The sequence below is a fragment of the Ylistrum balloti genome, unplaced genomic scaffold, assembly GCF_031769215.1.
Source record: "Ylistrum balloti isolate Yb309-2 unplaced genomic scaffold, AGI_CSIRO_Ybal_v1 Utg370370, whole genome shotgun sequence".
Taxonomy (NCBI): Eukaryota; Metazoa; Mollusca; class Bivalvia; order Pectinida; family Pectinidae; genus Ylistrum; species Ylistrum balloti.
Genome location: NW_026782260.1, coordinates 1,828,568 through 1,852,333, shown reverse-complemented (window position 1 = coordinate 1,852,333; position 23,766 = coordinate 1,828,568). Strand labels below are relative to the sequence as shown.

The 23,766-nt window shown below is 37.0% G+C and overlaps 1 protein-coding gene across 1 annotated transcript in view; it reads left to right on the top strand.

Moving 5' to 3' along the window:
* Positions 1-20,475, top strand: part of LOC132553992 (dual specificity calcium/calmodulin-dependent 3',5'-cyclic nucleotide phosphodiesterase 1A-like) — a 130,336-nt gene extending 109,861 nt beyond the window's left edge. The window contains 11 exon segments of the mRNA XM_060218287.1: positions 4,352-4,418; positions 4,759-5,016; positions 5,867-5,967; positions 7,113-7,238; positions 8,388-8,489; positions 8,795-8,815; positions 9,709-9,829; positions 12,864-12,919; positions 13,039-13,292; positions 19,167-19,247; positions 20,176-20,475. Coding sequence (XP_060074270.1) covers positions 4,352-4,418; positions 4,759-5,016; positions 5,867-5,967; positions 7,113-7,238; positions 8,388-8,489; positions 8,795-8,815; positions 9,709-9,829; positions 12,864-12,919; positions 13,039-13,292; positions 19,167-19,247; positions 20,176-20,363 — 1,375 coding nt within the window. The 3' untranslated portion in view covers positions 20,364-20,475.
* Positions 20,476-23,766: the final 3,291 nt, after the last annotated feature.

The following is a 23,766-nucleotide window of genomic DNA, read 5'->3' as shown; positions in this document are numbered from 1 at the left end:
AACATCCAAGGCTGATACAGAAACAACATCCAATTTTGACATAGGAACAACATCAAAGGCTGACACAGAAACAACATCCAAGGCTGACACAGGAACAACATCCAACGCTGACACAGGAACAGCATCCAAGTCTGACACAGGAACAACATCCAAGGCTACAACATCCAAGGCTGACACAGAAACAACATCCAAGGCTGACACAGGAACAACATCCAAGGCTGACACAGGAACAACATCCAAGACTGACACAGAAACAACATCCAAGGCTGACACAGGAACAACATCCAAGGCTGAGACAGAAACAACACCCAAGGCTGACACAGGACCAACATCCAAAGCTACAACATCCAAGGCTGACACAGAAACAACATCCAAGGCTGACACAGGAACAACATCCAAGGCTGACACAGGAACAACATCCAAGTCTGACACAGGAACAACATCCAAGGCTGACACAGGAACAACATCCAAGGCTGAGACAGAAACAACACCCAAGGCTGACACAGGACCAACATCCAAAGCTACAACATCCAAGGCTGACACAGAAACAACATCCAAGGCTGACACAGGAACAACATCCAAGGCTGACACAGGAACAACATCCAAGTCTGACACAGGAACAACATCCAAGTCTGACACAGGAACAACATCCAAGTCTGACACAGGAACAACATCCAAGGATGAGACAGGAACAACATCCAAGGCTGAGACAGGAACAACATCCAAGGCTAACACAGAAACAACATCCAAGGCTGACACAGAAACAACATCCAAGGCTGACAGAGGAACAACATCCAACGCTGACAAGGAACAACATCCAAGTCTGATACAGGAACGACATCCAAGGCTGACACAGGAACAACATCCAAGGATGAGACAGGAACAACACCCATGGCTGACACAGAAACAACATCCAAGGCTGACACAGGAACAACATCCAACGCTGACACAGGAACAACATCCAACGCTGAGACAGGAACAACACCCAAGGCTGACACAGGAACAACATCCAAGGCTACAACATCCAAGGCTGACACAGAAACAACATCCAAGGCTGACACAGGAACAACATCCAACGCTGACACAGGAACAGCATCCAAGTCTGACACAGGAACAACATCCAAGGCTACAACATCCAAGGCTGACACAGAAACAACATCCAAGGCTGACACAGAAACAACATCCAAGGCTGACACAGGAACAACATCCAAGACTGACACAGAAACAACATCCAAGGCTGACACAGGAACAACATCCAAGGCTGAGACAGAAACAACACCCAAGGCTGACACAGGAACAACATCCAAAGCTACAACATCCAAGGCTGACACAGAAACAACATCCAAGGCTGACACAGGAACAACATCCAAGGCTGACACAGGAACAACATCCAAGTCTGACACAGGAACAACATCCAAGTCTGACACAGGAACAACATCCAAGTCTGACACCGGAACAACATCCATGGCTGACACAGGAACAACATCCAAGGCTGAGACAGGAACAACATCCAAGGCTAACACAGAAACAACATCCAAGGCTGACATAGGAATGACTTCCAAGACTTTACAAACTGTTTAGATATTTATGCACAAGATAAAATTGTTCTAAGAATTATTGTTTTGCTTTTCATCTATCCCTTTATTCAGAATCGTGATACAAAAAGCTTTCTGACATTTCTTTTGACTTCTCCAGATTTTTGCTTAGATGGACAAAAACCTGGGATATTTTTTTTATCAGTATAATGATAATTTGAGTGTTGTTAAGCAACTGTGATTATATTTAGATGTTGTAAAGACAGTGGAGTCTCTACAAGACAGATAATGATGGAGCTGGTCTAATAATAGAGAATCTTTGTGATGTGAGCACATGTATGCTAGATATTTTCATGCTTCTTTTCCTGGAAAAAGATATTATATCTTTCATGTTTGAATCTATTTCCAGACTAAAAATCTCATGGAATTATTGTTGAATAAACAGTTTAGGTTTTTCACTGTGATGACATCATTACCATATTTGGATTGGCGCCACATGCAAACATCTAACACGAAGCATAGATCAGTGGGAGACATTTTAGTGTCTACTTCTACCACACTGGTTCCATCGTCACCAGTATTCTTAACACAGCCAGACTTTTGTTATACAAGTTAAACTTATACCTGTATGATATAGGAATACAGTTTCACAAATGATGATAGTGGGAGGCAAGCTCTGACAAGCTTGCAAAACAACTTTGTTATCTGCTGGGGTCTATTTGCATGACAAATAACAATTTAGGACAAAAAAATTGCAGATTCTGACATTCATGCCCAGAGGGAGCTTTAATGCTCGCTGAAATAATCCCCGAGAAAAAAGTCGCTTGTTGCAATTTATGGCTCAATACTAGTCCTTAAAGAAATAATGAGTAATGACAGTAGCATGCAGTCATTGAATATGTGTATAAATAGAATGTGGTTTGCCTTCACGTTACAACTAAACTGTCTCACTGGTATCTTTATAAGTGAATAAAGCTTTTATAGTGCGCTTATATCTTTTTTCATAACCCTTGAGCTATTTAGATTGTTTTTAAATGTGTTCTACATATAATTCTATATGGACATCATCGTTTTTTAGCAATCAATATTTATTTACCCAACCATCGTTAAATGATGGCTTTACGTCCATGCATTATCTGTCTTCATCCGTCCATCTGTACATCCATGAACAATTCTTGTTATCATCATTAATATTCTTGTGAAGTAACGGACAAATTTTCTTCAAATTTCAAATTTCCTTTCATGGTCCCTAGTTGAGGCCCTTATTGATTTTTATTGGACTGATCATGAAAATAAAATGGCTGAACGGTAGCCATCTTGGATTTTGACAATGAAAATTTGTTATCCCTTTTTCATCGGCGCTATTAGAGCAAGCTTTCTCAAACATATTTCACTTGGTTTCCCTTGGTACCGAGTTGAGGACTTTTAGCCCACCATCATCAGATGGTGGGTTATTCAAATCCCCCTGCTACCGCTTTTTCTGGGAAAGCACTGGATGGATCTTTCTCAAATTTCATATGCAGGTTCCCCTTGGTCCCTAGTCTTGTACCTTTTTGGACAAATTTCATATGCATTTCTTGGAAAGGATGGATCTTTCTCAAATTTCATATGCAGGTTTCCCTTGGTCCCTAGTTGTGCATTGTACCTTTTTTGGACTGATTCAAATTCAAGATGGCCGACAGGTGGCCATCTTGGAGTTTGGAGGTTAAAGTTTGTTACCGCTATTTCTTGGAAAGTACTTGATGGATCTTTCTCAAATTTCATAGGGAGCTTCCCCTTGGTCCCTAGTTGTGCATTGTACCTTTTTTGGACTGATTCGAATTCAAGATAGCCGACAGACGGCCATCTTGGAGTTTTGAGGTTAAAGTTTGTTACCGCTATTTCTTGGAAAGTACTTGATGGATCTTTCTCAAATTTCATAGGGAGCTTCCCCTTGGTCCCTAGTTGTGCAATGTACCTTTTTTGGACTGATTCGAATTCAAGATGGCCCACAGATGGCCATCTTGGATTTTGAGAGTAAAATCTTGTTACCGCTATTTCTGAGGAAGTACTGGATGGATCCTTCTGATATTTCATAGATATTGGTTTCTCTTGGTCCCTAGTTGTGCATTGTACCTTTTCTGGACTGATTTGAAATCAAGGTGGCCCACAGGCAGCCATTTTGGATGTCGACAGTAATACAGCACAAGCATATTTTCTTTGATATTCTATCATATTGATCCAAGACCATGTCCATTATCCACCTGTAACTGACTCTATCTAATAATACTTTGGGATCTTTTTCAAATGATATTTGCTAATAGGCGCTTAATGAAAATATCTTGTGCAGTCATTGAGTACATTCAATGAAGACCAGTTCATGAACATTTACAACACCTGTAACAAAAAAAAAAAAATAAGCAAATCTTCAAGAACTGAAAACAGATCCTCAAATGGTGGACGCCAAGATCCCACTGGGATCTCTTGTTGATTTTGAGATTGATGAGGAAAACAAGATGACTGAAACATAGCCATCTTTGATTTTGACAATGAAAATTTGTCTCTGAATTAATGAAGTTTTCTCAAATTTCATATGTAGTTTACCCTTGATCTCATGTTATGCCCTACTGATTTTGTAACTAATAAGAAAAATAAATTGGCAGACAGGTGTCCATTTGGATTTTGACTTTGAAAGATGATAGTTATCAATGTTCTCAAATGCACTGGTCAGATTTTTCTCAAATTTCTTGTACTTAAGAGCAAAAACAGAGCAAAGACAAGAAGATATGGGAAAGTACCTTTTTAATTATAAAACATCTATTTTTTTATTTCAACAGGATATATCGTCGCCTGTCTAGTTCAGCTGGTCTCCATGTCCCACCACACGTACTACAGCTACTAAAGGTTAGTCACTTGAAAAGAAGAATAAGGGAATGACGACACCCACCATGTAAATCTTGGTAAATCCAAGTAAATAAAGTCATGTTCCTAAATTGAAATTGAAATCCACCATGATAGACAAGGTCAATAAATCTTTCTTACATGGTTCAATGGTGATGTCAACTCCTATGACATCGTATTCTCTTACCCATATACAAATGTCACTCCAAAGTCAGTCTAATTCTGATAATTTATCAATATTGACAGAGCTAGCTGTTTAATTGTTCAGAATAGATCACGTAAGTATAATTTACATATTGTTTAATATTTTAATATTCTTATAAAGTTTTTATTTGAATTGCAGCAACTTGATGAGTGGTCTTTTGATGTGTTTGCGGTAAATACAGCCGCCGACGGACATGCCTTGAAATTTGTGGGTTATGAACTTTTGCAAAAATATGATTTAATATCAAAGTTTAAAATCAGCACAAGTGTTTTGGATTCTTTCCTGTTGGCAATAGAGCAGGGCTACAGTAAATACAAGAATCCTTACCACAACCTCCTACATGGGGCAGATGTCGCACAGACAGTGCATTTCGTCCTGTCACAGAGCAAATTAGCGGTGAGTGTAAACAGATCAACACACAGGGCGAGAGAGATCACTCTCTATAAAGTAAACCAGCTGAATTGTATTTATTGAAAACAGGGGGAGAGGGATGACTTTCTAGAAAGTACACCAGCTGAATAGTGTCTACAGACACACAGAGTAAAGAGATGACTTTCTAGAAAGGAAACCAGGTGAATTTTGTATCTTTATCCTTGCAGAAAGACTATATATTGTGACCTTTGTATTTTACCTGTAGAGAATGGCCAAACAGTGTGACCTTTGTATTTTACCTGTAGAGAATGGCCATACCTTGTGACCTTTGTATTTTACCTGTAGAGAATGGCCATACCTTGTGACCTTTGTATTTTACCTGTAGAGAATGGCCAAACAGTGTGACCTTTGTATATTTACCTGTAGAGAATGACCAAACAGTGTGACCTTTGTATTTTACCTGTAGAGAATGGCCAAACAGTGTGACCTTTGTATATTTACCTGTAGAGAATGACCAAACAGTGTGACCTTTGTATTTTACCTGTAGAGAATGACCAAACAGTGTGACCTTTGTATTTTACCTGTAGAGAATGACCAAACAGTGTGACCTTTGTATTTTACCTGTAGAGAAGGGCCAAACAGTGTGACCTTTGTATTTTACCTGTAGAGAATGACCAAACAGTGTGACCTTTGTATTTTACACTGTAATGAATGAACAAACAGTGTGACCTTTGTATTTTACAGCTGTCTACATCTCTATATTGTCTCTAACAGTGTGACCTTTGTATTTTACCTGTAGAGAATGAACAAACATTCTAATAATGGTATATTTACGTGTGAAGACAATTAATGACATGTATTCTTTTCTCCACAGCACTGGTTGACAGACTTAGAGGTGTTTGCTACAATTATAGCTGCATTAATACATGATTATGAACATACTGGAACAACCAATAACTTCCACATAATGACAGGGTGAGTCACAAACGTTTCTTCCTAATTGTAAAAGTTACAGCTGTCTACATCTCTATATTATCTCTAACTGTAAAAGTCACAGCTGTCTACATCTCTATATTATCTCTAACTGTAAAAGTCACAGTTGTCTACATCTCTATATTATCTCTAACTGTGAAAGTCACAGCTGTCTACATCTCTATATTATCTCTAACTGTAAGTCACAGCTGTCTACATCTCTGTATTATCTCTAACTGTAAGTCACTACTGTCTACATCTCTGTATTATCTCTAACTGTAAGTCACAGCTCTGTCTACAACTCTGTATTATCTCTAACTGTATAAGTCACAGCTGTCTACATCTCTGTATTATCTCTAACTGTAAGTCGCAGCTGTGTACATCTCTGTTTTATCTCTAACTCTAAGTCACAGTTGTCTACATCTCTGTATTATCTCTTACTGTAAGTCACAGCTGTCTACATTTCTATATTATATCTAACTGTAAAAGTCACCACTGTCTACATCTCTGTATTGTCTCTAACTGTAAGTCACAGCTGTCTACATTTCTATATTATCTCTAACTGTAAAAGTCACTACTGTCTACATCTCTGTATTGTCTCTAACTGTAAGTCACAGCTGTCTACATTTCTATATTATCTCTAACTGTAAAAGTCACAGCTGTCTACATCTCTATATTATCTCTAACTGTAAGTCACAGCTGTCTACATCTCTGTATTATCTCTAACTGTAATAGTCACAGCTCTGTCTACATCTCTATATTATCTCTAACTGTAAGTCACAGCTGTCCACATCTCTGTATGATCTCTAAATGTAAGTCACAGCTCTGTCTACATCTCTGTATGATCTCTAACTGTAAGTCACAGCTGTCTACATCTCTGTATTATCTCTAACTGTAATAGTCACAGCTCTGTCTACATCTCTATATTATCTCTAACTGTAAGTCACAGCTGTCTACATCTCTGTATTACCTCTAACTGTATTAGATACGAGATATCTCATGAAACCCTTCATAGATTAATATCGCAACAATTTATATATGAAGTAAAAAAGGAGAGAGTATATGTGTTTGATCTTCTGCTTACTGCTTTTAATATAACTGCTATTTATGTATGAAATATTAAATCTGATGTGCATTGCTTTTAACAGGTCCGAAGTCGCAATATTATACAATGACAGAGCTGTTTTAGAGAATCACCATATCAGTGCCTCCTTCAGAATGATGAAAACTGATGAATGCAATATTGTTTCCAACCTCAGCCGCGAGGAGTTCAGGTTTGTCTGACCAAGGTCATACGGGTAGCACTCAATACATACAGGGTTCTCTGACCAAGGTCATACAGGTAGCACTCAATATATACAGGATAGTGTGACCAAGGTCATATGGGTAACACTCAATACATACAGGGCTCTCTGACCAAGGTCATACTGGTTGCACTCAATACATACAGGGTTCTATGACCAAGGTCATACAGGTAGAACTCAATACATACAGGGTTCTATGACCAAGATCATACAGGTAGAACTCAATACATACAGGATTGTCGCTGACCATGCAAGATTATACCATTAACACTTCATGCATACAGGATATTACTTACTGATGAACAGTAGCTCTTGCTATTATAAATGTTTACATACAGCCCAGAAATTTTATCTTTGTTGAATAAATCTTGGTGTTAAATTTTACAGGGAGATCAGAGACCTTTTCAATAGAAAATTCATTGTAACATTTATCAAGATTTACAGATAGTCTAGAAAATTTTCCTTTTTCCTTCTCAAAAAGTTATAGGAATTCCACAGCATCTGTCCTCCATCCAGTCACCATCATCTGTAATTGCTACTAGTCATGAACCTTGTTCATATAATTACAGCTAGTTCAGAAATTGGTTAACTGGAGAACAAATCTTGTTTATGTTTACATGGAGCTCCAAAATATGTTTACTGGGGAATGACTCTTATTCATGGTTACAGGGAGTTCAGAAATATGTTTAATGAGGAATAAATCTTGTTCATGGTTACAGGGAGTTCAGAAATATGTTTAATGAGAAATAAATCTTGTTCATGTTTACAGGGATATAACTCTAGTTTATGTCTACAGGGAAATAAATCTAGTTTATGTTTACAGGGAAGTAACTCTAGTTTATGTTTACAGAAAAATAAATCCAATTTATGTTTACAGGGAAGTAACTCTAGTTTATGTTTACAGGGAAATAAATCTAGTTTATGTTTACAGGGAAGTAACTCTAGTTTATGTTTACAGGAAAGTAAGTCTATTTATGTTTACAGGGAAATAACTCTAGTTTATGTTTACAGAGAAATAACTCTAGTTTATGTTTACAGGGAAATAAATCTAGTTTATGTTTACAGAGAAATAACTCTAGTTTATGTTTACAGGGAAGTAACTCTAGTTTATGTTTACAGGGAGTTCCGAAATCTGGTCATTGACATGGTACTAGCCACAGACATGTCTTTCCATTTTCAACAGATCAAGAATATGAAGAATCTGATGGCAATGCCAGAAAAGTGAGTACAAGTTGATGTTTAGGTTATCAGAAAGTTGTTAGTGTTTACAACAACGAAAATACACACATGTCACCAGAATCAAAATCTATAACACAAATTTAAAATGAGTTGATAGCGAAACCAGTAAACTAAAACGGGTGCCTTTCTAAGTCAACACTCTGTCAAATCCTGTCTGACAGTTTTACACAGTTCTAGTGTTAATATTTTTAAAGGACTTCAGATTCAGTAGCTATAAAAATATCAACGTATAACATCAAGCACATGTAAATGGATTTTGTTTGCTATTATATAAATTCCCATTTCAGCGATATACTTCTGCAGTTTTGGTATGAATAAAGTTCTGTTTGTTTTTTTTCCAATTTATTTTTGTTATGTTGTTACATTCTGCTTAGTATCTGGAATTTTGATAATTATAATTCATGATATAAGCATTTTTACAAAAAAAAAATCAACTTATTAATCACTTTATACAATTTATAGTAAAAACAAATGAACAACACCATTAAAAAATAATGTTATAGATCATAAAGAGAAAACTATGATGACAGATACTAAGTGGAATGTACTGAAATAGTTACTGAATTTGTTGCCATTTTGTGTTTGAATTTCTTTAATGATAATCTTTTCTTTGGATCAATATAAAGTTAACTTTGTCGGGAGAAATTGTTTTGCATCATCTGACCAAAACAGTCAGGATGACCAGTATTACTATCCACCTTTCATCGTGAGCTGTATGCCATCTAAAAACTTTTCCACGTTTAACTTACATTTATTTCAAAACCACTTGACTTATTTTTATGAAATTCTGTAGGAAACTGCAGATGCCCCAGATGAACCAAAATTATGAAATTTATGGCCTCATCCCATGGACCTGAAGGGCAAGACTAAAAGGGGTCAAATTAGCCAAAATCTCAACAATGTTCTTCTTCAGACTTAATCATATCAGAATCTAGATTTAGTAGAATCAAATACTCTTCATTGGTAGAAGTGTCTTAAGGTGCTTTACCAAAATTGTGAATTTCATGAAAGTAAAACTTCTCTCCATGTGCAAATAGCATTTCTCAATGGCCACTTGTTCTGAATCAGAAATATCTTCCTTTGTCAACACAAACTGAGCTAGACCTGGTAGGATTATTTACACAGTCCACTAAACATTGGATGATCTTTGTGCAAAACATTATTTTGTATAAGTAATCTGCAAAATTGCTTGTGTTTACAGTATTGACAAATCCAAAGCTTTATCCCTCGTCCTACACTGTGCAGACATCAGTCATCCAGCCAAAGATTGGTCACTTCACCAGCGCTGGACAGAACTCCTACTGGAGGAGTTTTTCAGACAGGTAAGAAATGGTACAATTTTTATTTCTCCGATAAATCCTTACATTTAAAGACATTATTCAAAAAGAAAACAAATTTTGTTTCTTTTTCCCTTATGCAAACAACAAAGCTCTTAATAAAGTACTAAACTTTGTACATAACATCAGACTTACCTGTATGTGTACATACATACTGTACATAGATTAGATATACCTGTATGTGTACATACATACTGTACATAACATCAGACTTACCTGTATGTGTACATACATACTGTACATAACATCAGACTTACCTGTATGTGTACATATATACTATACATAAGATCAGATTTACCTGTATGTGTACATATATACTATACATAAGATCAGATTTACCTGTATGTGTACATACATACTGTACATAGATTAGATATACCTGTATGTGTACATACATACTGTACATAGATCAGACTTACCTGTATGTGTACATACATACTGTACATGGATCAAACTTACCTGTATGTGTACATATATACTATACATAAGATCAGATTTACCTGTATGTGTACATACATACTGTACATAAGATCAGACTTACCTGTATGTGTACATACTGTACATAACATCAGACTTACCTGTATGTGTACATACATACTGTACATAAGATCAGACTTACCTGTATGTGTACATACATACTGTACATAAGATCAGACTTACCTGTATGTGTACATACATACTGTACATAAGATCAGACTTACCTGTATGTGTACATACTGTACATAACATCAGACTTACCTGTATGTGTACATACATACTGTACATAACATCAGACTTACCTGTATGTGTACATACATACTGTACATAAGATCAGACTTACCTGTATGTGTACATACAAACTGTACATAAGATCAGACATACCTGTGCTCTTTCAATTTATAGACTGATGAGAAAAGTGAAATGGTTTACAGTTTTAAAAGATTATTATCACAATTTTTAGATTATCTTAGATTTCATAGTATGGAATAACAGAAAGAGAAATGATTGGGAAAAGGCCAATTTCATAGAAAAAATAATGATAAAACAATGATGGTGCCAAAATTGCTCTTGAATCTCATGTTATCACTTCAAATAATCTCTGAACCTTTGTGTCGGACTTTTGCAATAATAAATATTAGGGGCATTTATTATAAACCGGAAGGAGATATGTTTAGCTCAACTGGCCAAGTCCCCTTATGCCATAGCACAGCCTCCACTGTGTGGTCCTCTGTCATCTGGTGTCAACTTTTCTATTTAAACAACTTCTCAGCAGAGCAAATGTCAAGGTCATAGAGGTCAAATTTGTTAAAGCCTTAAAACGATTACTTCTGACGAACCAAAAGGCTCAGAAGCTTGATTTTTTGGTGGATAGGTATTTCTAGGTCAAAGCCCAACAAACTTTGAGAGAAAAAGAAATGACATTTACCTGTCACTGCTTTTGACATTTGAGATTTAGAAGTCGTTTGTCATGGAAATTGACGAAAATTCATTGGGTGTACCCACTGTTAATCACAATGGTGTGACAGGTCAATATATTTATGATATTAACACCAATCCTATTTTTTATCAACATTGAATTTCAGGTGAGCAGTACAGGCCTTTTGGGCCTCTTGTTTCCAATTCAAACTATTCTTTAAAATAGCAAGGAATGGAAAATAGCATCCATTATATATCTCTGTTGTAGTCATCATATTTATATCTGGCATCATTCATGTCTCTGCTACATTGTTTATTTCTCTCTGTCAGCCATTGTTGGCTCTGACACAGCCTATATATGCCTGTGTCACATCCTCTATTGTTTCTGTCACATTCTTTATTTGTCTCAGTCACAGAATTTATATATCCCTGTCACAGCCTTTATATGTCACTTTGTCATCCTTAATTTGTCTGTCAAAGCCTTAATTTGTCTGTCACACTCATTATTTGTCCCTGTCACACCCTTTATTTGTCTGTCACAACCTTTGTATGTCTCTGTCACACCCTTTATTTGTCTCTGTCAAACCCTTTGTATGTCTCTGTCACACCCTTTTTATGTCTCTGTCACACTCATTATTTGTCCCTGTTACATTCTTTATTTGTCCCTGTCACACCCTTTATTTGTCCCTGTCACATCCTTTGTCTGTTTCTGTCACACTTTTATATGTCTCTGTCAAACCTTTTGTATGTCTCTGTCACACCCTTTATATCTCCCTGTCACACCCTTTATATGTCCCTGTCACACTCTTTGTATGTCTCTGTCACACCCTTTGTATGTCTCTGTCACACTCATTATTTGTCTGTCACACCCTTTATTTGTCTCTGTCACAACCTTTATTTGTCTCTGTCACACTCTTTATTTGTCTCTGTTACACCCTTTATTTGCCTGTCACACCCTTTATTTGTCTCTTTCACAACCTTTATTTGTCTCTGTCACACTCTTTATTTGTCCCTGTCACACCCTTTGTATGTCTCTGTCACACTTTTGTATGTCTCTGTCAAACCTTTTGTATGTCTCTGTCACACCCTTTATATGTCCCTGTCACACTCTTTGTATGTCTCTGTCACACCCTTTGTATGTCTCTGTCACACTCATTATTTGTCTGTCACACCCTTTGTATGTCTCTGTCACACCCTTTATTTGTCTCTGTCACAACCTTTATTTGTCTCTGTCACACTCTTTATTTGTCTCTGTCACACCCTTTATTTGTCTCTTTCACAACCTTTATTTGTCTCTGTTACACCCTTTATTTGCCTGTCACACCCTTTATTTGTCTCTGTCACATCCTTTATATGTCTCTGTTACACCCTTTATTTGCCTGTCACACCCTTTGTATGTCTCTGTCACACCCTTTGTATGTCTCTGTCACACCCTTTATTTGTCTCTGTTACACCCTTTATTTGCCTGTCACACCCTTTATTTGTCTCTTTCACAACCTTTATTTGTTTCTGTCATACCCTTTGTTTGTTTCTGTCACACTCTTTATATGTCCCTGTCACACCCTTTATTTATCTCTGTCACAGCTTTTATAAGTAAGCAACATACCCTTATCTATTTATACAGGGTGACCGTGAGAAGGAACTAGGACTGGTAAGTCTACCCTTATCTATTTATACAGGGTGACCGTATATGTCTCCTGTCAATCAACACAGCACTGTATATATATATCATGTAAACTGATTTCATTGTTGAATTGTAACAAAGAGAGAAATGGGAAAAACCAAAAGAGTTTAAAAAGTACTAACAATGCTGATTTTTAAATTGCAGGTTTCATTGACTTTATTGTGGACCCCAGTTTCCAAATGATGTCCGAGATGCTAGAAAAAGTCTTGACGCCATTGCATCGTCAACACAACCAAAATCCTCGCAATATTGATGAAGCAATATCTGAGGAAGTGTTTGATGACAAAAAACAGGATAAAAGTACAAGTACTACAAGTCTCCATTGTGTTGGAAGTCTACCTAACACACCACGCCCAAATATCTCTACAGGTGAGGGTTTAAACAATGTCAGAACACTGTGAGGCTATGGTAAGGTTAGGACTAGGGTGGGAACACTGTTAAGACTGTGGTAAGATTAGGACTAGGGTTGGAACACTGTAGGACTGTGATAAGTTAGGACTAGGGTTGGAACACTAATAGACTGTGGTCAGATTGAAGGACTAGGGTTGGAACACTGTTACACTGTGGTCAGATTGAAGGACTAGGGTTGGAACACTGTAAGACTGTGGTCAGATTGAAGGACTAGGATTGGAACACTGTTAGACTGTGGTAAGGTTAGGACTAGGGTTGGAACACTGTTAGACTGTGGTATGGTTAGGACTAGGGTTGGAACACTGTTAGACTGTTGTCAGATTGAAGGTCTAGGGTTGGAACACTGTTAGACTGTGGTCATATATATATCACTGTGGTCAGATTGAAGGACTGGATTGGAACACTGTTCACTGTGGTTTGAAGGACTAGGGTTGGAACACTGTTAGACTGTGGTATGGTTAGGACTAGGGTTGGAACACTGTTAGACTGTTGTCAGATTGAAGGTCTAGGGTTGGAACACTGTTAGACTGTGGTCAGATTGAAGGGCTAGGGTTGGAACACTGTTAGACTGTGGTCAGATTGAAGGACTAGGGTTGGAAGGGTTGGAACACTGTTAGACTGTGGTCAGATTGAAGGGCTAGGGTTGGAACACTGTGAGACTGTGGTCAGATTGAAGGGCTAGGGTTGGAACACTGTGAGACTGGGTGGTGTTAGTGGTCATTGAAGGGCTAGGGTTGGAACACTGTTAGACTGTGGTCAGATTGAAGGGCTAGGGTTGGAACACTGTGAGACTGTGGTCAGATTGAAGGGCTAGGGTTGGAACACTGTTAGACTGTGGTCAGATTGAAGGGCTAGGGTTGGAACACTGTTAGACTGTGGTCAGATTGAAGGGCTAGGGTTGGAACACTGTGAGACTGTGGTCAGATTGAAGAGCTAGGGTTGGAACACTGTTACACTGTGGTCAGATTGAAGGACTAGGGTTGGAACACTGTAAGACTGTGGTCAGATTGAAGGACTAGGGTTGGAACACTGTTAGACTGTGGTCAGATTGAAGGGCTAGGGTTGGAACACTGTGAGACTGTGGTCAGATTGAAGAGCTAGGGTTGGAACACTGTTAGACTGTGGTCAGATTGAAGGGCTAGGGTTGGAACACTGTTAGACTGTGGTCAGATTGAAGGACTAGGGTTGGAACACTGTTAGACTGTGGTCAGATTGAAGGGCTAGGGTTGGAACACTGTGAGACTGTGGTCAGATTGAAGAGCTAGGGTTGGAACACTGTTACACTGTGGTCAGATTGAAGGGCTAGGGTTGGAACACTGTGAGACTGTGGTCAGATTGAAGGGCTAGGGTTGGAACACTGTGAGACTGTGGTCAGATTGAAGAGCTAGGGTTGGAACACTGTTACACTGTGGTCAGATTGAAGGACTAGGGTTGGAACACTGTTAGACTGTGGTCAGATTGAAGGACTAGGGTTGGAACACTGTTAGACTGTGGTCAGATTGAAGGTCTAGGGTTGGAACACTGTTAGACTGTGGTCAGATTGAAGGGCTAGGGTTGGAACACTGTTAGACTGTGGTCAGATTGAAGGACTAGGGTTGGAACACTGTTAGACTGTGGTCAGATTGAAGGGCTAGGGTTGGAACACTGTTAGACTGTGGTCAGATTGAAGGACTAGGGTTGGAACACTGTTAGACTGTGGTCAGATTGAAGGACTAGGGTTGGAACACTGTTAGACTGTGGTCAGATTGAAGGTCTAGGGTTGGAACACTGTTAGACTGTGGTCAGATTGAAGGACTAGGGTTGGAACACTGTTAGACTGTGGTCAGATTGAAGGACTAGGGTTGGAACACTGTTACACTGTGGTCAGATTGAAGGACTAGGGTTGGAACACTGTAAGACTGTGGTCAGATTGAAGGACTAGGGTTGGAACACTGTTACACTGTGGTCAGATTGAAGGACTAGGGTTGGAACACTGTTAGACTGTGGTCAGATTGAAGGACTAGGGTTGGAACACTGTTAGACTGTGGTCAGATTGAAGGACTAGGGTTGGAACACTGTTAGACTGTGGTCAGATTGAAGGGCTAGGGTTGGAACACTGTGAGACTGTGGTCAGATTGAAGAGCTTGGGTTGGAACACTGTGAGACTGTGATCAGATTGAAGGGCTAGGGTTGGAACACTGTTAGACTGTGGTCAGATTGAAGGGCTAGGGTTGGAACACTGTTAGACTGTGGTCAGATTGAAGGGCTAGGGTTGGAACACTGTGAGACTGTGGTCAGATTGAAGGGCTAGGGTTGGAACACTGTAAGACTGTGGTCAGATTGAAGAGCTAGGGTTGGAAAACTGTTACACTGTGGTCAGATTGAAGGACTAGGGTTGGAACACTGTTAGACTGTGGTCAGATTGAAGGGCTAGGGTTGGAACACTGTTACACTATGTTCAGATTAGTCCCAAGGTTAAGTCTCTGTTACACGGTCTCGAAAGAATATCTTTATACAATACAATTACTGTTACCTGTATTATGATGATAGATACGGACTATTTATACTAAATGTTGGGTCAACACTCTTGTTTTATGATCTCAGCAACTTTCATTGACACCACGAATATTTTGAAGATCACAGAGTTAGATATATCAGAAAGTCGGAACTTTTTGTTGTGTTTTTCATTTTATACTTTTATTTTACAAAGTGTCAATGTTATCTCAGGTTTTATACCATTATTTAATTCTGAAACACTTTAATTACTGAATTCTGCAGGTATTTACTACATATCTTCTGACTTACACACTGGTTTATATATATTGTATGCAAGCTGATTAGGACCACGTTATAATGCTATGTATTGGTGATCTTTATTTCAGAAATTTATGATGGTAGGATATGGTGTTTATCATATTCTTTATATAGTTATGTTCTGTTTGAGTTTTGAGTTGGTTTCACATGTTAATATTCCATTGCGTTTTATTCATTTAAGAAATAGGAGCGATAGATACTATGTAATATTGATTTAAACTATGACAATTGTCCTGATGAATTTCAGAAGATGAGATTGTTATTGTTCTAACACTGCAAAGGTTAATAACACCGTTTAAACAAAGGAGAAACCGAATCCTTGTATTAAGAATTTTTATTCACTAAAATACAGATTCGTTTTTTTTTTCTTCAGAAGGAGATACTACAATATCGAAAACTCTTCGTAAATGGAAATGTCCAGGGTGTTTTGTCAAATTTGTTAAATTCATAACCCTGATGTCCCTTATTTGCCTGTCTTATTTCACAATGTGTTGTCCATAATCTATCCATTAACATTGTTTAATTTAATTACCGAAATGGAGAAAAATGGAACTTTAATGAGTTTAAAGAATTTAAAGAGAATGGACCTGGCATTGCCCTATTTAGTGACTTGTTGGTTTGTATGTAAAAATTATAAGTTTGTTTTCACAATAAGTACTTTAATCTAATTTTCAAAAATTTGCAATTCACGGCCAGGCGGGTGTGGTAATAGACATGAAATCAATATTTTATGAAGAGAATGGACCCAATATAGCCTTCTTTAAGTCTCATTTGTGTCACACATTTAAATGGCTTATGATGGCATTGTTTGTTAACTTATATTTTGCGCTTCCTGCTAATATAAACTCATATTTTTCTACATATGACTCACACGAATAACGAAGAATGCAGAAGTGGGTCCATTCTCCTGTAAAAATGCTAATTTGAAGTTAATTTATCTCCATATCGGCAATTCCGCTTCGGTGAAAATCGACCATGAATCGCGAAATTTCTGGAAAATCAATTTAAAATAGACGAATGTCAAATAATCTCTCAATATGTTATCTAGCCAAAACTGATATCAAATAAAGCTACACTGGGTCAACTCTCCTGAAAAAAAAATTGATTACAGGTCCGATTTCCTCCATTTCGGTAATTTAAGCCGGACGACAGTCCGTCTGCGAGTCGGGACTTTAAAAATAACTAAGAAAATGTTTCTAAGTGGAATTAACCCACTATTTTTGACATACAAACCAACATGTTATTAAAGAACACGGTTCTAGGTTCATTCTAGTAAAATATAATTGATACAACTCTCATTTTCCTCCATTTCGGTAAATTCAACTCCATTTCAGTCCATTTCGGTAAATATTCCAACCGTACTCGAGGTCGTTTCGCTTCCACTTTTAACATTGTACAAAGCTAGCTCTAGATTAGTCAAGTATCGTTTCGTAAACAAAAAAAGACGGGGGGAGGGGGGGGGGAGATAAAATTTTCAATGGATATCATTCATTAATTGTCATATACACTTTTCAAAACCATTTTCCTTTTGTCCATTTGATGCATCGTAAAAGAAAACTAGTGCTTGAAGACTTAGTGTCGTTAAAAATGAAACTAAATTTACAAAACGGCAGGTGCCGTTGCCCATTCATTTCTAATATGAATGTCTTAGCAGTGTTACTATTTTTCCCAAGAAAGAGCAAAAGTGATAAAACAACCTTAGTAAAATCGTAGAATAAAGACTGTGTTGCACAAGCGTGTTTGAAACTTTGAATGGATGGGCGACGGGAGACAACTCAAACGGTAGAAGACAGGCAAACCGTTTTTTCTTTTAAACAACATTCGGAATTCTCACAGTTGGATTATGTTATCAAACTTTTTGACAAAATCTCGGCTTCAAATTTCCCAAATGGTTGTAAGGCCTTCCGGCCTAAACATTTAGAATGATCTTTAGCCACCGTATTTCATCCGTCTTCGTCCACAATGCGTAAAGTTTCCATTCAACTGACTTCTACATAACAAAAAGGACCAGAATACCGTTAGATATTCGGCCTGTTCTTATATTTTTCCCAAGGGGAGGAAGTGCATTTTATTGAAGTTTTGATTGGAAAAATTGGATGTTTGAAAATATTTGTTCCCATTGGAAATTACTTGATGGGAATCATTTGTAAAGGATGATGGTTTGGCTTGTATGCATATATTGGCACTGGCAGTTTCTGTTAAGACTTTGACATAAATGCCTTAAGCTCGACAAACATAATTAACAGAATGTGTCGCCATCTTTTGTTTTACAAATATAATCTTTTATATTGCTGGTACTGTTGTGAAATGACATTGAAGTTTAGAGAGTTACGGGTAGCTACAATCGGAAGGCTTCGTACCTTTCCTTCACCTGTGTTCAGCTCTCGGTGACTCCAGGGAAATACTTTTCTTCCCGTCGATGTGACTGTGAAACAGTATCGTAATATACTGTTAACATATCACTCAGTTATACCTCTCGATTTCACAACAGTACACCTAATTTACACTTCAAACTGTACAAACATGGACTAACCTCAGTTCGACTTTTTTCAACGTTACAAGTACTTCATTCCGTGTCACAGATTTTATTTAGAACCTGACATTAGAACATCTCTAAAAGAAAAAAAAATTCCAACCCCCCGCCAGCTGTAATAAAAACAGACAGTGACCGTCATGGACTGTCCAGTAGGCTACTACCCTAAACAGCCCGGTACAGGCACAACATCAATGTTCAGAGCTGGTCAGGATTACATACGAAAATATTTTGGTATATGTATGTAAGATCTACGTAAATATGAGAAAGATATGTATACATATGGGTAGATTTTGATAAGATTTGGGTAGGTTTGGGAAATTCGTCGTGCCGACCTGCTACTGTTCATCCGGACTGTGCTGGGCTCTTTCGGAACACATGGTCTTCTTCTTCTTGTCCTTTTTCAGGAATAGTCTCCGTGTAAACATATCCTTTGTTCATGTTGATTTTGTTGACACGTTGGTATTTTTTTTTAATGATTTCTGCAAAAATACTTTTCTTTTTAGGTGGCAGGTATCAGTTGAAATGTCCATGGGCAACCTGTCTAACACAGAACAAGGTTCACTGGAAAGATCGGGCAGCTAATGGTATTGTATACTCACGATTCTTATTTTTTCTTTCTTGCCATCTTCAAAGTACTTTGTATTCATAATGTCACCTTCATTTAAATAACATCTTATGTTTAATCCAATTTAAATGTCGATGGCAAAAAAAGCATTGAATATATTTTAAAAAATCAAACTTTTTATTACATTTTCCCCAGTGAAATTAAGAAATTTATCAATTCAATAAAAACTTAAATCATGTGTTTATATATTCTTGTAGTATTCATCTATATCTTTGTAATTTTGACGAATCATCAAAATGATTTCCTAATCGCTGCATTTTTTTCCTGTTCGGACACAAAAGAAGCAAAACTTGAAAACGTGTATTTTTTATGAAATCTTTCATGTGTTCATGTTTGCTTTTCTCTAATTTTGTACTCAAAAACAGTCTAGTTTACGATTCTCACCGGAAAAGATTAATGTCAAAGTTTGTTAAAATACTTAACGAGTTAATCTGATTAACAATAAGGCGTAGATTCATGAAGGATTCCTGGGATTAAGCCAAAGAATGTCTGTGAAAAGATAACATTGGAACAATGTCGTTTTAGCATTGAAAAGGATATATTTTGTATTAAAAGGTGACAAAATTGTCTCTTGTTGCTTTGCATCATAGAATAACCTCTCTACCTCATAGATTATATTCATTGAAGTCGTCCAGAAAAGGGACAATTAATTGTAGATAGATTTCTTGCATGGAGTGGATAAAAACGAGTTTCTGAAATTAAGGAATATAATTTAGACCCACTTTTATGTCAGTGATAATAGATGTTAATGTATGGTGAAAACCATCGCAAATTAGGTGAATGAAGCAAGTCCGTGTGGCCTCTTTGCCAGAATCAGGTTTATATAATGGTAGGTATGGGAAGATTTTATGTACGTATGTATGATATTTCAATAAATCGTTATTCAGATGCAGAGGAAAGGAAAAGATTGGCAGCTTTACAGGAAGAATCAGACAAAAAAGATACAAACCAATCTGATAACTGTAGTAACAATTGTGAAAGCTCTTCCTCAGTGAAACCTGAAAACAACACCAAAATACCAGCAAGACAAGAAGACACGACCTCGATCATTGATGACAGTAACAGTGACCAATGATACAGGAGTGAGACTATTAACACGATGTACACACATTGTATACTGTGTTACCATGGATACAGAATGTTGATTGTCAGTTTTGGTTGCTTCGTGGATCCTGTCCGTCACTGCTGCCTGCATACAATGTGACCTCTACGGTGACCTTTGACCTTTTGGTTAAAAGATCTGCAGCTTCTACTGTGATCAGTTTGTTTTATGGACAGGATCTCAGCCTGATTTTGTTTTCTTCCTTTTTTTATATTATGTGTTTGTTTCATCGCACAAATAATGTTACTCTTAACGTTACAAATAAGCATGTTTCTTCAAGTGTGTTGACACCTACAGATGTTGAAATGCCTCAAAGGCAACAGTTACAGGCAATAATCAGTCTCGTGCTTTAGTTTTTTTTAAATTAACAAAGATTTGATTGCCAATTGTATTGCATATAAAATTGCACAGATGAAGACGAATTTGATGAAAGCTTTAAAACTCCATTTTACTTTTGTATATAACGTACGGGATTTGTTTGTGTAATGATTAATTCGAAGCTTTCAACTTCTATGTATTCAACAATCTTTATAGTACAGTAAAATCATTGACAACAGGTAGATGTAGGCGAATGTCCATAGTCTTAATATAAATGTTGGATTTCAGTTTCAAACATGTGAAAACCAAGTTTCCTCTTTTAACAGCTCGATGACTTTCTGAAGGGAATTGATAGAACCTTGCTATTGTTATAGGTGTTTTTTAGCGTTTTAATCAACTTAAATATCTCTAAATGAATGCCAGTTTCTGCTGTTCATAGATATAATGATGTAACAGAAAACATGATACATGGCTTCCATGTTCTGATGTAACCACCATGTTTAAAAAAAAACTGGATATGAATGATTTTATGTTAATTCATAATGTTTTGTAATACAATTAGATATTATGCAAATATGGATGACAGTTGTACAACCATAGAAGTCATATGAATCCTCTGCCAGTTTCGGCTGATTCTCTGTGTTCTGGTGACAACAAAGCCGTTCGTTTTCACGCACAAAAAATTGACTTTACGTACATGTAGTACACAAGTTCATTAAAATTACTGATTATCGTTCATTTTCTTAAAAATACATTTTCAAATTTCGTTAGAACAATGAAAGTAATTTGAGGACAGAAATTGCGTCAGAATATTTATCTTTTTCATACATGAAAGAAAAACAGGCGATAGTGTTTTGGATATTCTGACATAGCTGTACACATTAAGTGACTGTAAATATAAGGCAGAAGCAATTGAAAGGATTACTTTAATTTGTTGTACTTTTATTTTCTGTCAAGAGTTCCGAAAAAATACTTTTAATCTAATCCAATATATATTTTGGGTTTCGTTTTAAATTAATTGCTTTGGGTTTCATTTTAAATTAATTGAATATCCATCTCTGGAACATTGACAATAGTTTTTCTTTTTTTATAATTTTCTGATTATCAATAATTTGAAGTCACTAAAAACAGCATGCAACATTTACCGTCTGTTATTTACTATCCTTAAGAGTGCTAGGTGTGATACAAAGTGTTTGTTGGAAGGCTAAAGATCAATCATTGGAATGGATTGACCATTGTATTGTTCGCTTTTAGATATTGAAACTTCCATATAGGGCATTGGAGTTGTGATCTTTTTTTCTTGAGATTGAAACATTTCAACTTTGGCTCTGGAGTCGTCATTTGTTACGATGGGTTAAAATCAAAATTTCCAAAAGGCAACGATAGGAATGTGATCAACGTTGTTCAATTAAAAGCAATAGGCTTTGGACAAACATTGTTCAGGAAACAATGATAGGAATGCGATCAACATTGTTCGAAAGACAATGATAGGAATGCGATCAACATTGTTCGAAAGACAATGATAGGAATGCCATCAACATTGTTCGAAAGACAATGATAGGAATGCCATCAACATTGTTCGAAAGACGATGATAGGAATGGGATCAACATTGTTCGAAAGACGATGATAGGAGTTGGATCAACGTTGTTCGAAAGACGATGATAGAACTGGATCAACATTGTTCAAAAATGGATGATATGAATTGGATCAACATTGTTCGAAAGACGATGATAGGAATTAGATCAACGTTGTTCGACAGAAAATGATAGGAATGTCTGAATGTGCGTTGTAGTCCAAGGTTAACAGACATCACTGTACTGAAAAGCCTGAGCTACGGGCCTTGTTAAACAGAATAATGCGAGGCTGCATGCCTGATTGTACAGAAGCGTCGAAGCTACAGGCCTGGTTGTACAAAAATTATGCGAGATGAGAAGCCTGGTTGTATGAAAAAATTAATTGTTGGCCTGGTTGTACAGAAAAGTCTGAGGTTGATTATACTGAAAAGTTAACTGCTTGTCTGTTTATGTATGGAATAGTGTGAGTTTATATCCAGCTGTTCATGGAATATGAGTTACAGGGCTCGTTGTGCACACAAGTCTAACTTTTCGGTCTAGTCATATACAGATACTTAAGTTATCAAAGATTAAACATTTTTTGACGTGTTATATGTTAAAAGATTCTACAAGATGTGTCCATTCATGTTTGTCTCTGAAACGTGTACTTACATTTGTCTGTAAGACATGTGTACTTGCACGCGTCTGTAAGGCATGAGTACGTACATATATCTAGAAAGTGTGCATTAATGTGTCTGTAAGACGTGCACTTATATATGTCTAAGATATGTGCACTTACATATGTCTGTTAGATATGTGCACTTACACATGTCTGTAAGAGATGTGCAGTTACATATGTCTGTAAGATATGTGCACTTACATATGTCTGTCAGACGTGCACTTACGTTTGTATAAAAGTGACGCGTACATTTGTTTGTCAATAAGTGGGCTTATTCTTACATTTTTCATATAAGAGATGCGCACTTACGTTTGCCAGTACGAATTGTGTGCAGACGGATATCTGTCAGAAAGGAATAAAACTACAGTTGTGGGATCGCACAACGTTACACAATGTGTGCACGATGGCTGCACGACAGGAAAACTGGACGAAATAAGCTATCGCACATCTGTGTCGTGTAGTTCTATAGCACGTATGTGCGATTCTGTCGTGGTTGATATAATGGTAGAAATGACTTACAGAAAAGTATGGGATAAGGATTATTTATTTTCTAAACATATACGAATAGAACTAAATATATTTCCTAATTAAGATATAAATTTTAGGGCAGGTCCATGTAGATCTATCAGATACGGACTTAATAGTCATATACTCTCGTAATTCAAAGTGTTTATTGTACAAAGTGCCACACGTGACCAGCCTTAGTGTACAGACACTCATTATATATACATTATATATGTAAACATGAAATGGACACCTCTTTTTGTCTCGGCAATGAATCATCTAAAAACTCATACCGTCAGAAAGAAAATTTTATTTTCATTA